This window comes from Syngnathus leptorhynchus, chromosome 2 (assembly GCF_054491065.1).
Source record: "Syngnathus leptorhynchus isolate UIUO chromosome 2, UIUO_Slep, whole genome shotgun sequence".
NCBI classification, from domain to species: Eukaryota; Metazoa; Chordata; class Actinopteri; order Syngnathiformes; family Syngnathidae; genus Syngnathus; species Syngnathus leptorhynchus.
In genome coordinates, this window is record NC_141196.1 from 13998046 (window position 1) to 14012116 (window position 14071).

The 14071-nt window shown below is 42.3% G+C and overlaps 1 protein-coding gene across 2 annotated transcripts; it reads left to right on the forward strand.

The window, feature by feature from the left end:
• Positions 1 to 299: 299 nt before the first annotated feature.
• Positions 300 to 13763, forward strand: LOC147060895 (CCR4-NOT transcription complex subunit 6). Of its 2 annotated transcripts, none has more exons than XM_085901045.1 (12): positions 300 to 478; positions 1498 to 1619; positions 4033 to 4219; positions 4445 to 4530; positions 4613 to 4717; positions 4853 to 4921; positions 5834 to 5991; positions 6091 to 6245; positions 7032 to 7186; positions 7269 to 7502; positions 7736 to 7938; positions 9852 to 13763. In XM_085901045.1, the coding sequence occupies exons 2-12, from the start codon at positions 1508 to 1510 to the stop codon at positions 10065 to 10067; spliced, it is 1680 nt and encodes a 559-aa protein (XP_085757171.1). In that variant the 5' UTR covers positions 300 to 478; positions 1498 to 1507; the 3' UTR covers positions 10068 to 13763. The 2 variants fall into 2 exon arrangements, with proteins under 2 accessions (XP_085757171.1, XP_085757179.1); XM_085901053.1 differs by lacking the exon at positions 300 to 478 and adding an exon at positions 806 to 1374.
• Positions 13764 to 14071: the final 308 nt, after the last annotated feature.

Consider the following 14071-nt stretch of genomic DNA (forward strand, 5'->3'; position numbering starts at 1 on the left):
GTAAACTCGGACATTACTCTTCCATCCATTTTCTATACCACTTGTCCTAAAGAGTTAGAGATGGAGCTATAGAGTTACTTCCAAGATGTAATATACTATTTCTTATTACTAATGAGTTTCTTTATAAACGCTATGTTCATTGTTTATAATAATGTTACGTATGTCACTTTATTTTCACTTTACATGTTGCACAACTCGTCTGAATTGCTCTTATTGACGCAGTAGTTCAGCAGCGGACGAATGTCACCGATCATTACTTAATATAAGAAGAACCTTTGTCGTGGTGAGAGTTTTATTTTGATTCAACAGCTGTAGGAGCCCGTTAGTCGCGGACCAATCGGAGCACTCGCCGTTATCAGCACGGGGAAAAAAAATCCCCACCGTCGCCATAATACAGCAGCAGCGGAAACGGCTGAGAAGTGGCTAGAAAACAAAAGAGCGCACGCACTCGTCCTCGCCATTTGGTATGCTCTTGCAGGTATAAATGCTCTTCTTCCCATCCAGCGCACTCCACATTCACTTATCTCGTTGCGCATTTAGGTCGAGTCGGATACAGAAAACGCATCGGTGTTTATTTTTTTCCCTAGCGAGACTTAGAATGTCAAGTCGCTCAGCTTCGAATAATTGGATCTGTTAGCTTGTAGCTAGCTAGCTAACGAGCGCTAATGCTAAAATAGCTCGAAAGGAATCGCAGACGCGGTATTGTGATGTTTATTAAGCCATTAGACTTGAATAGGAATTACACAATTTTAGTGCCTTCAGTAACATAGGCTAGTTAGCAGTGGCTAGCTAGCTGCTTGCGATGCTTCTTGGCCTAGTGTTGTTCGCTAGGCTGTGCAAGGCTGTTATGTAAACAATTGTGATGTACCTTCTCATAAATTTTACTGCGCGTCTTTGATACGCTCGTTGGGATAATGCGAAACGCAATATTAGCGGGATCTGACCCACTTAGTGACTTCTTTTCTCTTTTTATTTCCGAGGAAATGTGTCCGTGTTAACGTTAGCTATGTGGCGTGTGTTATGTAGAGTTTGGTGGCCAACAAAACCTATTTGGGTTAAGCTAGGCTAATCGGCGATCGTCAATGAGAAGGAAAGAAAAACTATCAAATTAGTACTTAAACGTTTATAAACACTACATTTTAAACTGTGGCATTCTTGCAAATATTGGTGTCATTTCTTAGGATACTCATCCAATATAGTTAGACGACTTGTTAGATGACATTTTCATTACGTTGTTATTTTTCAGGCACATGTGATTGTAGAGCCTCCATTTAATATTTGCACACATCTTCAAATATCTTTTCTCACTATTCAATTTAATGCAGCAGCTCCCCAACTGAAGAGCTCAAATTGGTTGTGATGTGTGTAATTTCAGTAAGCCATTTTTCCCATGTAAACAGCTTTGGTTGTGATTGAGTTTTCCAATTAATGACAGAACTATATAATTTTTTTTACAGCCACTCCTAACGGCATTGATCCCCCCTCCCTTCTCTCTAGTGTTACAGGAATGCCCAAGGAAAAATATGACCCGCCGGATCCCAGGCGGATGTACACGATAATGTCCAGCGAAGAGGCAGCCAATGGGAAGAAGTCATACTGGGCTGAGCTGGAAATTAGTGGTGCGTATTTAATCAAACTTCCTTGACCGGTTTTCTTTTTCAATATAATTGTGGCAACTTGGACCCACCCAACTTGGTGTTCTTTGTTGAGTTTTCCAGTCCGTATTACTTTTGGGTTATTTAAATATGACATTTAAGGCTATACCGAAATAGTTTTTTGGGGGTGTGTGGGGAAATCAGAAATGAAGAAACCAATGCCAAAACTCCAAAAGAAATAAGACTGCACCTTAAATACTTCAATTTAAAAATACTGCACTAGGTCTTGCAATTTGCAAATGTACTTTGTAATTAGTTTAGTCCTTTGTTTCTGTCACTCCTTGAGCAGATTTAACAGAGTATCGGTCTTATTTGAGACAGTTATTTGACACCAAAATGACTTAATGACACTGTTACACCTAATCAACCACAAGTTTGTGGCTATTTTCTTTTATTTATTGGGATTTAGCCACAAAATGAAAATAAAAATAGTTGGATGATTCTGCAGGGTTATGTTTTTGTTGTTCAGCAACACAGAGTATCAACACTTAATACATATTTACAAGTCGCCACGGGTGGTGGGTGGGTGGAAACGCACTTGGGATGGACCACTCGCAATCTTGTTTGCATCTGTAAATATTTTGAAGAGTAAGAGAGTTAATCATTATTGACTTCAATCCCAAATATAAAGCATCAAGTGGGCATATGTTGCAATGATAAATGAACCACAAAGATGATTCATTTGTGACATGAGTCAATAATAGTACGTCATCTTTAGTTGCCGTCTCCGTAAAATGGCACCAATGAACGACTAATTTCTGCAAACATTTGCTGCTCTTTTTGCCTCCATACACGGACCTAGGAAGTCAGAAATACAGAAAAGAGATGAGCCCCTCCATGCAGGACTGGATTTATTTCAATGAACACTGCATCACGTCAAGTCACATTTGTTTTTGTAATGTTAAAGACCACACATACTTTATGGTCATAAAAACTAGATTGCCACAAAAGATGCAGAGGATGGAGCTGTGAATACATGTGAACAAAATTCATGCTGTAGAGCTTTGTATTTTGTTTTATTTTTCCATCGACTTGTTAGTCAGCAAAACACTTTTGTTAATGGAAGATGGGGAACAAACAGGAGCTGCCAACGTGAATATAATGTTCGACAATTCCAATTGTTGACTCGCATCGTAAAAAATGCACTCTTATCCAGATCGTTGCCAAGCAGTAATCAGACATTTGGAGTTGGTCATTAAAACGCAATTGTTTTTTCCTTCACACTTTATTCCTCTGCAAGGTTTTGTGTATTAATGTGTGTAAACCTACTGTGTCTTAGTTAGTTCATGTCTTGCAAGTCGTATTAACGACTGTTAAAAAGCTTGTGGAGACAAACCTAGCGGTGGCCTTTGCACAGTACTGTATGTGCATCGCATTGATGCTTAACTCCTTCTTCAGCGTGTGAGTGGTGCGGCTGCAATTTGACTGATAAAAACAAGTGTTGTGTGACGCACTTGAAGCAGTGTTCAGCCTGCAGTTGAGAGGTTTGACAGTTTGTGCAAAGTAGCAGTAACAGGAGGTGGTCTGTTTTCTTTGTCAAAGATGTTAGTCAGGGTGACTTACAGTATCTGAATCGATAAACTACTGCTAGTTTCTCATTGGTTGCTGTTGTCATGACGTTTCAGGATACACAGCTAAAAAAATAAAAGTAAACAAATGCTATTACCTTACTGTGGCTCTGTATTAACTCTGTGCTATTATGAGCAATATGACAGGATTTCCCCCAAAAATGAAAATCTGTCCATGCAAACCTTCAACCTGTGTACAACACAGCATGGATTTTGAAAATCGGATGAAGCGTTTAATAGAAATTGAGGTGTTTGTGTGGGGGGATGGGGAGTGTTTTCCTTTCCTCCTAAAACAAGAACAAAAAAAGCAACACCTGTTTTTACTATTTCTCTCATCACATCTACAAATATTATTAAACACAACACATTGATGTACTTGACCATGCTTGAAACTCTGGCATTGTGCAGCTGTAGTCGATCCTTTAACTTTGGCTGGTGCTCAGCGAACCCCTTTGATCACCTGACAAGTTTCCGCTATAAAAAGCTACAAGTAGCTTAAACAAGCCGGACTTCGAAGGTGGGCTCCTCAAAATTGCTGTGATGTTTCACATTTGCCCTAAAATCATTGACTTAAATAGCGCAAATTAAACATTACGAGAGCGAATCACACTATAAACTGTAGTGTGGATTTATTTATGTGAAAGATGTTTGAAGTGCAAATTATTATTATTTTTTAAATCCTACCACACACACGCACACTCGGTTACTATTATACTCCATAGACTTGAGTAGGCAAAGTGTCAGAGTGGTTGACTGCTGTTTTGCAAAAACCAAATGGGATCTCAAGCCCCTTCCCATATGTTTTTCAGGTCGAGTGAGGAGTCTCAGCACAGCCCTGTGGTCCCTCACCCACCTCACTGCCCTGCACCTCAGTGACAACTCATTGTCACGCATCCCGGCAGACATTGCCAAACTTCACAATTTGGTGTACCTGGATCTTTCATCCAACAAGATCAGGAGTCTGCCGGCAGAGCTCGGCAACATGGTGTCTCTCAGGTGAGCAATCTCCCATTTTTCTATTATCCTTTCCGTTCATTGAGATAGATTGCCTTGAACCTTTCTGCATGAAGACATCTCAGACTATTCATTTCCCTTGTAGCAATTAGATTTTTTTCTTGTTGAAATCCAGTCTCATTTGACTCTTCATGTAAATTAGATACTTGCTGCGAAGGAGAAAATGTTCCTTCCTGTTGATTAGACATAAATGTTTTTCTCCCACAGGGAACTGCTTTTAAATAACAACCAGTTGCGGGTTCTGCCTTTTGAATTGGGAAAACTGTTTCAGTTACAAACTCTGGGGTTAAAAGGTGAGGAGCTAATTAATATCAAGCGTAGCCATCCTTTCCTTGAAATGTCATTTTCGCTTTGTGTTTTTCTTTTGCACTCTAGGAAACCCACTTGCACAAGAAATTATGAGCCTCTACCAGGAACCTGATGGCACGCGAAGACTGCTCAATTACTTGTTAGACAATCTGGCAGGGGCTATCAAGCGCAGTGAGTGGCCTTTCTTGAAACCCCATCCCTCCATATATTTGGCATTTCTGTCAGAATTGCCAATTTGCTAATACTTGGGTACATTGTACATACATTTCACCTGATATCGCAAACACATTTTTTCCCCTCTTCCAGTACCAACAGAGCAGCCCCCGGCCCGATCGTGGATCTCTCTCCAGGAACCAGACAGAGCCCGGCCATCAGGTAACTTGGCAATCCTCATGCTGTATTAGTACACTGTGCAAATTTTCCATGGTTAACTATTAGCCAACAAAACTGCAATGTATTTACATTATGGACAGAGGGCTGGCTTCTTTGGTGCAGAATGAAGGTCAAGCCTTCCCTCCCCTTCTGGTAGTACCAGTGCTGTTTGTTGTTAATAATTACAACTAGGAACGCACAGTATTTAGCAGACTGATAATTTATCGGTCAATATTGGCGGAAAATGACGTCATGTCCCATCAATTGGGCAATGCAAAATAGATCGATATTCAGGCCAATACTGAAAGCCGCGTCAAATACATTGTCCAAAGAGTTGAAGTCTCCTCGACCTTAAACAATATTTACAATTAATATTTAAACATGGGGTGAAAAATGTTCACAAGCGCATGGTCCCATTCACTTAAATGAGAGCTGTAACCGAGGCTCCCTCGGCGCTCCCCATGCCCGCTAGCCGTGGAACCACCTCGGTTGGCCTGCTTCAGGTGCTGGCAGAGTGCCCGTACACAGGAGAGTGATGATGCCTTATCTTTTTAACTGCACTTTTACTTACCTTTGTTACTGTATTCTATAATCGTGTGGATTTAATCGACATTGGATTACAATAAAAAACTGAGTTCTAGCGACTTTTCACCGCACTTTCAACTTTGCGGACGAGATGACGCGACCAGCGAGACCCTCTGTGGGTCATTGTGGAGTCTGTCTGGCAGACGACGGCAAAAATAACATAAACAAAAGCGGGTCAGCCGAGGTTCCCTGCACTTATCATACCGGACGAGATAGCCAATCAAGTGGATTGTAGGCAGCGGAGGCGCCGTAAAGATTAGCGAGACAGATTAGTTTAGCATCAGAGATTTTAGGAGTGCTCATCTCCTCACCGTGCTTTCCCTCTTGCAGCACTGTTCTCGGTCATGTGCTACAATGTGTTGTGCGATAAGTACGCCACGAGGCAGCTGTACGGCTACTGCCCCTCTTGGGCTCTAAACTGGGAGTACAGGAAGAAATCCATCATGCAAGAGATTATGGGCTGCAATGCAGACATCATCAGTTTGCAGGTGAGACGTCCTTTATACTCCTACCTTTAAATCTTTTTGCTCTGTTGTTTAAATGTTTTCCGGTGTATGTGCCATCTTCTGTCTCCTTGTGAAACATAGGAAGTGGAGACAGAGCAGTACTACAATTTTTTCTTGCCAGAACTGAAGGAGCAGGGTTACGACGGGTTCTTCAGTCCGAAGTCGCGAGCTCGGACCATGTCCGAGTCGGACCGAAAACATGTGGACGGATGTGCAATTTTCTACAAAACAGAAAAGTACGTTGTCAATGGTTTTCTAAGAGTTCAAAATTCTGCATGCCTTACTTAATATGGTTATTTTTCTGTCTAAACAATTCACCTAAACATGGAGTTATTGTGAATTTTGTCATGTGACAATATTTGAAGTTGCTGCTTGGGTGTAGTAGAAAATGGAGCAACTAAGATACTGTAAAGCCCTTTCACGTGGGCAAGGAGAGCCACAGTCGACGATGCACTTTGAGCCGTTGGTTCAATGGAATAGTCAAGTCAAGTTTATATAGCCCTCCACTCACAGAAACAAGTCAAAGGCACAGATCAAAAATGAGGACACCAACAAGAAGCCACTGTCTCACACCCAGCCATTCATACTGAACTAGGCTACGTCTGACTAATAGTTTAATAAGTGTTAATTTCCATTAAAAAAGAAAAAGACGGGACATTTTAAATTGACAGTGCAGAAAACTACACAATTATGATTCAGTTCCTGGTTTGTATCATGTCAGAAAATGAGTCAAAATCTTGATAATTGTTTTCCAATTTGCAAGTTACAGAATGTGTGCAATGGAGGTAAACAATATTGCTGAACTACTACTACTACAACACACACGCGCACACACACACACACAAATGTTCTCCCAAAATAATTGGTTGCATTTCGTAGAAAAGAAAATTCACATATGATGCAATTAGTTGATAGGTGACTAGTCTGTTAGCAAACTAATCGTTTGTTGCGGGGGCAACCTTACTTGACACACCCTACTGATTAATCCCCGCCATGTTCCCCCTGCATTTGTTCATGTCCAGGTTCAGTGCAGTGCAGAAGCACACAGTAGAATTTAATCAACTGGCAATGGCTAACTCAGAGGGCTCAGAGGCCATGTTGAATCGCGTGATGACCAAGGACAACATCGGGGTCGCCGTATTGCTTGAAGTGCGCAAAGAGATGATGGAAGTCTCCTGTGAGTACCCGCTACCTTCCTCCATATACTTCAGTACTACTTCTGTACTCTTATCTTACTTGCGGCACGCCGTTTTTTTCAGCCGGCAAGTTGCTGCATGGCATGGAGAAGCAGCTGCTGCTGGTGGCCAACGCCCACATGCACTGGGACCCCGAGTACTCTGACGTCAAGCTGGTTCAGACCATGATGTTCCTGTCGGAAGTGAAGAACATTGTGGACAAGGCGACGCGCAGCCTCAAGTTGTCCTCGGTCTCTGGTGAAACCAATGGCATTCCGCTGGTGCTCTGCGCTGACCTCAACTCTTTGCCCGATTCTGGTATGTGGCACTTCGGTTTAGTACGTGTGCTCGTAATAGGTTGCTTGACAAATTGATATTGAAACGAGGACAAGACGATGTCATGATCACTTTTCAAACACGAGTAAATTTGAGGAGTTCCACATCACAATTTACACAAATAACCTTAGCATACCAACATCTGTCTTTACAAGGTTGTTCACATTTTCTGATTTTTGCTCAGTTCTTAAGAGGCTTTCTGTCTCCCAATGCAGGCGTGGTTGAGTACTTAAGTACGGGTGGAGTGGACTGCACCCACAAGGACTTCAAGGAGCTTCGCTACAGCGACAGCCTGACCAAATTCAACTGCAACGGCAAGAGCAGCACGTCCAACGGCAGGATCACCCACGGCTTCAAGCTGAAAAGCGCTTACGAGAACGGCCTGATGCCTTACACCAACTACACATTTGACTTCAAGGTAAGAATTTTGACTTATAGATAGTCTAAGTATCATTTATGGTTTCAGGTAAAACAATCTTTTGACACAGCGGCATAGAAATAAATGCAAAAAAATAACAATACATAAATGACTCTTATCACGCTGATTGTGGCAGCTCGTCACTGCTTAGACGTCTCCTCAAAAAAGAAAATAGCCCATTACTGGCAAAAAAACAGTATTCACGTTAATGAAATCTTGAGTAAAACCATGGAAACTTGTCGAACTTGGTATCGGTCTATGCCCGCTGATCACCTTTAACCTCGAGTGACACGTGACTGCGCATCACAGGAAGTTGTCAGCAGTCGCTTGCAGCTAGCAATCAGCTGCTAAGAGATTTTTTTGTTTGTTTGATCTGCAATGCAAAGACACACAATTTGGAGGGGTATTTTAAAACGGTACACGCCAGCTACAATAGGGATGTTACTGTGAAAATGTCTTTTACTCGCTACAAAGGTGTCACTGTCTCAGTTTCCCACAGAAATGTCCTTTCTTGCATTTGGTTAATTTTCCTCTTCTACACATATTGATGGCAAGTCATGGCTGTTGGTCATCATGATATGCATGTGTTTATCAACAAGGCAAGACGACAAGAAAAATTGTTGTGCAGGCAGGAAGAGGTGTGTGAGTTTGTGATGTTAACGCTGAACTGATTATTTGCAGGAGGTTGGCCGCATTGGTGTTTTGCGTTTGAAAATTCCTACTGTGTAAGCAGTCTTAGAATGCATCTCGTGTTTCATGCGTGATGGGAGTCTTGTCAACAAGGCCAATTAGGGATGCCCCGATCTGGTATTCTGTATCACAATCGGCTCTGGATGCAGCTTTTTTTTTTTTGTGAGTATCGGATGCAATCTGATTCAATCACAAGATGTGGCCGATCCCAAAGTATTTACATGACGCCAATATGTCTGCTGTGTGCGATTACGTTTCACAACAACAAAATCGCGACCTGCAATTTCTGGAAGCAAGCGGTTTCCCGAGTGATTTCATGACTCTACACCAGTGCTTCTCAAATAGTGGACTGAGACCCCTTTGGCGGTGCAATGCAGCATGTGACCCAGGGGTGCAACAATACAAATAACCCACGGTACAGTCTTTACCTCGGGTTTTGCGCCTCAGTTTCGGTTCGACTTTCAGCGGCAGCAGCTTTTTTTTTTTTTCTTTTAATAATGATTTTGAGACTTGAAAAACATAATGCAAAATTTGCAACCATACTGTTGCTGGTACAGTTGCATTATAATGACAATCTACAAGTACATGCATATAGTGTTAAAGCACAATTTAAGATTGATTTAGTAATTCTCTTTACTACATGGAGACAAAGGTTCCAGTTAAACTGAAGGAGCAAATGGAAAAGAAACAAGTAACAATGCACTCCTCGGGTGCGGTCAGGCAAGCTTCTGAAGCCGATCCATTCCACAGTGGCCCTGACACGTCTTGCTTTCGGCTGCACGCCAGCCCCTTCTGACACAGTTCGGGTGCTTTTGACAATTTGAAAGGAAATATTGAAAAAGCAAGCATGTGATGCTTTCAGCATATTTATAACATTTGTACGGGTCTGATCAGCCAGTTTTAGTGAACTTGGATTGTTGCAACGCAGATAGTCAAACCCTGCTTCATCCTTGTTCCTCACTTTCTCGGCTTGACAGATCAACCCCCGCAGTTAAACCAACTGTTCCATTAGTGTTATTTTTACTTTTAATGATTTCTTTGAAACCGGTCCACGACATGAAAAAGGTCGGGGGCCTGCTGTACTGTACAGGAATAATATCAAGGACTTTGGCGATTGATTTTTAACTCGACTTGAATCGTATTGTAGGCGACTGCAAAAATCTGATGAGTGCTTAGACGGTACTCCGATTTGAAATCACATTCTTGACTTTGTCTCCTTTCAGGGTGTCATCGACTACATTTTCTACTCCAAGCCTCACCTGAACGTCCTGGGCATCCTGGGCCCTCTGGATCCTCACTGGCTGGTAGACAACAATGTCAGCGGATGCCCGCACCCTCACATCCCCTCTGACCACTTCAGTCTCTTCTCCCAGTTGGAGCTTCTCCTGCCCAACGTGCCCCCCCAGGTCAATGGTCTCCATCTGCCTGCACGCAGGTAGTGAGTCCCCGCCACTCCCTCGGGGTCGGGCAAGGGGGGGGGGTCTCTCCCTCTCTGCCCGTGACCCCCTCCCACGACCAGCTCTCCCCTCTGCCGCCCCCCCGGAGGAGGAAGGCATAAAAGAAAAAAACACAACCTGTAAAATATTCGTACAATGAGGTCTGGCCAACAGGGATTTCGTATGATGTTAAAGATATTCTATATTTTTCTTTTATTTTCTCTCTCTCTCTCTGTCTCTTTTTTTTTTTTTTAACTGCTCAAGTCCAATTTGTGTATCACATTTTTTTCTTTTGGACTCCCTTAAATCCCTACATACACATTACCGTCTTACGCTATACCGGATGCTAGCTCATCTCGCGTTTTTCGACGCGAGAGAGAGGGCCATGTTTCGCGGAGAAGCTTCCGAGCTGATGGTGTGTGTGTGCGCGCGGGCATGTGTACACCCGTGTGTCTGCCTGTCCTGTATAAACCTGAAACCAGCAAAGACAGCAGATGCGCCACTCTTTACAACTCCATCGCGCGGCAAGAGGGCTGGTAGTCAGGGGTTGAGACGGGAACTTTTCCCGTTGTCGTTCTGTGGTGCTCAGAGCCCCGTCGAGTGCTTCTGTGGTGCTGCACCCCCGACCCCCGGCCCCCGACCGTGGTGCAATAGCTCCCGCACGCAGTTCTGCACCCCACCCACTCTATTGGTGCTGCATGACTTCACACAGCCAGAAGGGACGCTTTGAGAAAGAGCTACCAACCTAATCTCAGACTGTTTTGGGTGTTGTCGTCTTAATGCTATACGGCACTCTCAGCCCGCACTTAATTTTGGGTAGCGACCATTTGGGGATTGGGGTCTTTAGTTGCAAGTGAGAGTGCCGGTCAAGGGGTGGTACGACCAGCATTCCTCTCACTGTCCAGCGCAACACACACACGCACGCACACACACATTTGTAGCACTGTCTCAATGGCCAGTAGTGTCGTTCCTGCGTCATTCAACCCAAACAAACACACACACTCACTATATAAGTGTTTTCTGTTCTTTAGTTGTTGTTTTTTTTCACAAGTTTGTACAGAATCAAAAGCATAGACTCGGTCTTTACATGATTGTATATGAATCACAGAAGACTCGTTTTCTGGCGTTTTTTTGTACCAAGAGTAAATTATGATCCCATTTGAGAAAAGATTGTATGTAAACTATGACTAAATTTTTATCCCGTTCATGTCGCGGTGAAACTGATGACCAGCTCTTGTACAAACAACATAAGCAGAAGAAGAAGAGGTTGTTCACGGTGCTTTGTCACAACTTTGCACTCCCTTTTGAGATGACCCATTACGTAGCGGATCTGTTGTTGTTGTTGTTGTTGTTTTGAAGCCCCTGCCATTACTTCCCATGTTGATTTGGTTTGATTGTGGTGATTAGTGCGCAAGGCATTTGCCATCGATCATCCTCACCAGCTCATTGACATACACCCACACGCATATGCTGTGTGACTGACACCCGATTAGAATAACACCCCCATGTTCAAGCAAACATCGTACCTCATCGTAGCAGTCGTTGTCTTGCACTACTAAACATCCGACAGACGCCTGAACAACCTTTTCTGCTTTTATTTTTAAATACTGTTGAGACATTTGTGAAGATTTTATGTCCTTTTGTGTTTTGTTAAAAGTTGGTTCTCCTTTTTTACGAGCCGTGACGATGTTAAAGATGTTGTGTATTCCTTTTTGGTTTTTTTGAAACCCCCACCGCCTCAATAATCAGGTATGTGTGTAAACGCCCCACCCCTACTTTGTCCATAAGGATCAGATGTGACTTTTATGATTTATCGTCATTGTACATTAGCACACCTCTGCTACTTTGCTTTTGCAGCCAGATCACCTCCACATTTTATTTTGGTTTCCACCCAGCCCTCCAGCCTCCCCCCAATCTTTAGTTAGTTGTTCAGTCATTTTAAATCCCTAGTGAGCAACCACCACATCATTGTCACGTCCAGATACACACGCACACACGCATGTAGCTGAAGCTACTGTCCCATCTGTGGAACACCCCCACTTGCCCCCCCCAAACTCACCCCAAAATTTCAGCGACAGTATGGCTTTAGATGCCACAGGAAGACAAGCACTTATTAGACTCCGCCCCCTCCACTTTGCAGACATCTCATCACTTTGTTTTAAAGCGACGGAAGTAAATGGGAAGTATGAAGTTAGTCCCCAGATGTCTTTCCCGTTCTGTTTGTTTGCCTCCAATATGTTTTTAACTGAAAAAAGACAACAGTGTCCACTTTTTTCCTTCCTTTTCCTGAATGGCATTAGTATTGTAGTAGATGGAAAAGCTAGCTTCTTTTTGTAAAGTGTGAATAAAAGATGTATCTCATGTTTCCTTTCTAAAATGATACTGAATTGTGTTGATGTATAAATACTGAATTCTACAACGTATTGTTTGCTACGTTTTAGTATTTTCCCATTCTACACTCTTAACCCGCCACAAACCAAATTCTCTGTCATTGATGTGTACAGGAGTTGAATGTTCGAAAATGAAGGATGGGAGTATTTTTGGGATCAGCAAAGGCGACATCTTTTGGTGTTATGAACTCAACCCCCGCCTCATCATTTTTTTTTTTTTGTGCTTGGTTTTGTTACTTTCAGCTTTATTCCGCATATTTTGCCTGGCACTAGCTGGAGAGTGCTAGTGCCTGAAGGTGAGGGCAGCAGAGCTGACCTCTCCTAGTGGCTGCTGAGCTTATGATGTGCCGCTGGTCGCCAGACTGCTCCTGTGATCATTTCTCTCTCTTTCTCCCCCCCCCGTCTCTCCTTTTCTCTCATTCTCTCTCTTCTTTTGTGTGTAATGTGCTTGATTTCGCACGCTTCCCTCGTGAAGGCAGACTGCCGTCTCCGAGGGCCCAGTCGCAGAGCAAAACTCGTGTGATGGTGTTGTGCTTTGTGATTTTGTTTGTGCTCCTTTAGGTGTAAAGTGATCTATTTTCTCCTAAGCTGCATCTTTTTGTTGTTGCGGTGCACACCAAAGCTGCTCGTAGTAACAAATCATCCGAGTCATGTGAATTGGAGAGCTGCAAGGAAACTTTTTCCTTGGACTGACTTGATTGCTTTCACATTAAATTAATTGCATCCCCTTTCAGAAAAATGGCAATAATACTCAACATCCAGACACGTTTTGTTTTAGACATTTTTATGTGGAGACTAATGTAGCTTTTTTCATCCTTTAACACTGCGCCCACTGTTGTTAGCCGATGCATTGATTTCACCTGTATATTTGCTCATCTCCTTTCCCCGCTGACTTCGTGCTAGTTGTTCAATGATCAGGATTGTCTATCTGTAGTCAGCTGAGTACATTTTATTGATCTGTCACTGTGTTTATGCACTGGACCAACTATTGTTTACCATTCATTAAATACCAGCAAAAAAAAAAAAAAAAGAATAAATTAATAACTGATAACAAAACACTTGCACAATGTTGTAGAATGTCCATTAACCCAGACAAGAAATCAAGGCAGCTCTTTTCAAATCAACGCATATTGTTTGAAAAAGGAACTGAATGGTAAACAATGTTTCTGTTGTACACTTATCCGTCCTCTCAAATCTCTTTGGACTAGTTTTGTACTTTTTTTTTCATTGACTACAGGTTCTGCTTGTTTCCTTTTCACCTACCTATGTATTTTCCTACTTGTTCAAAATAAATTCTATATTATCTGTTTCAAGCTGTGTCACCTTTTATTCTTTGCAATGATAATTGGAAATCAATTCTATAACTCTTTTCATCTAGCCTCATCTTCCTATTTCATTCTTTGCCAAATGTTCTTGCTGTGCATGTTTATACACCACTGAACCTTATGTACTTGTTCTAGTTTAAATTCAATACTTTTATAAAGTTTTCCTCCAAATAATGGACGTGCAAATTTCATTCCATTCAAAGATAAAAACCCACCTGGGGCTTGTGTTAAACCAATGCTTCAGTGAAAACATTGAATAATGTTAAAAATTCATTTAAACATAGATTTGGCA

What these genes read in the sequence shown, in the direction of transcription:
- LOC147060895 (XM_085901045.1), top strand. Translation starts at nt 1,508, where the DNA reads ATGCCCAAGGAAAAATATGACCCGCCGGATCCCAGGCGGATGTACACG. An exon ending in CAGACATCATCAGTTTGCAG is followed by an intron (nt 5,992 to 6,090) that starts GTGAGACGTCCT and finishes TGTGAAACATAG; the next exon opens with GAAGTGGAGACAGAGCAGTA. An exon ending in ACTACACATTTGACTTCAAG is followed by an intron (nt 7,939 to 9,851) that starts GTAAGAATTTTG and finishes GTCTCCTTTCAG; the next exon opens with GGTGTCATCGACTACATTTT.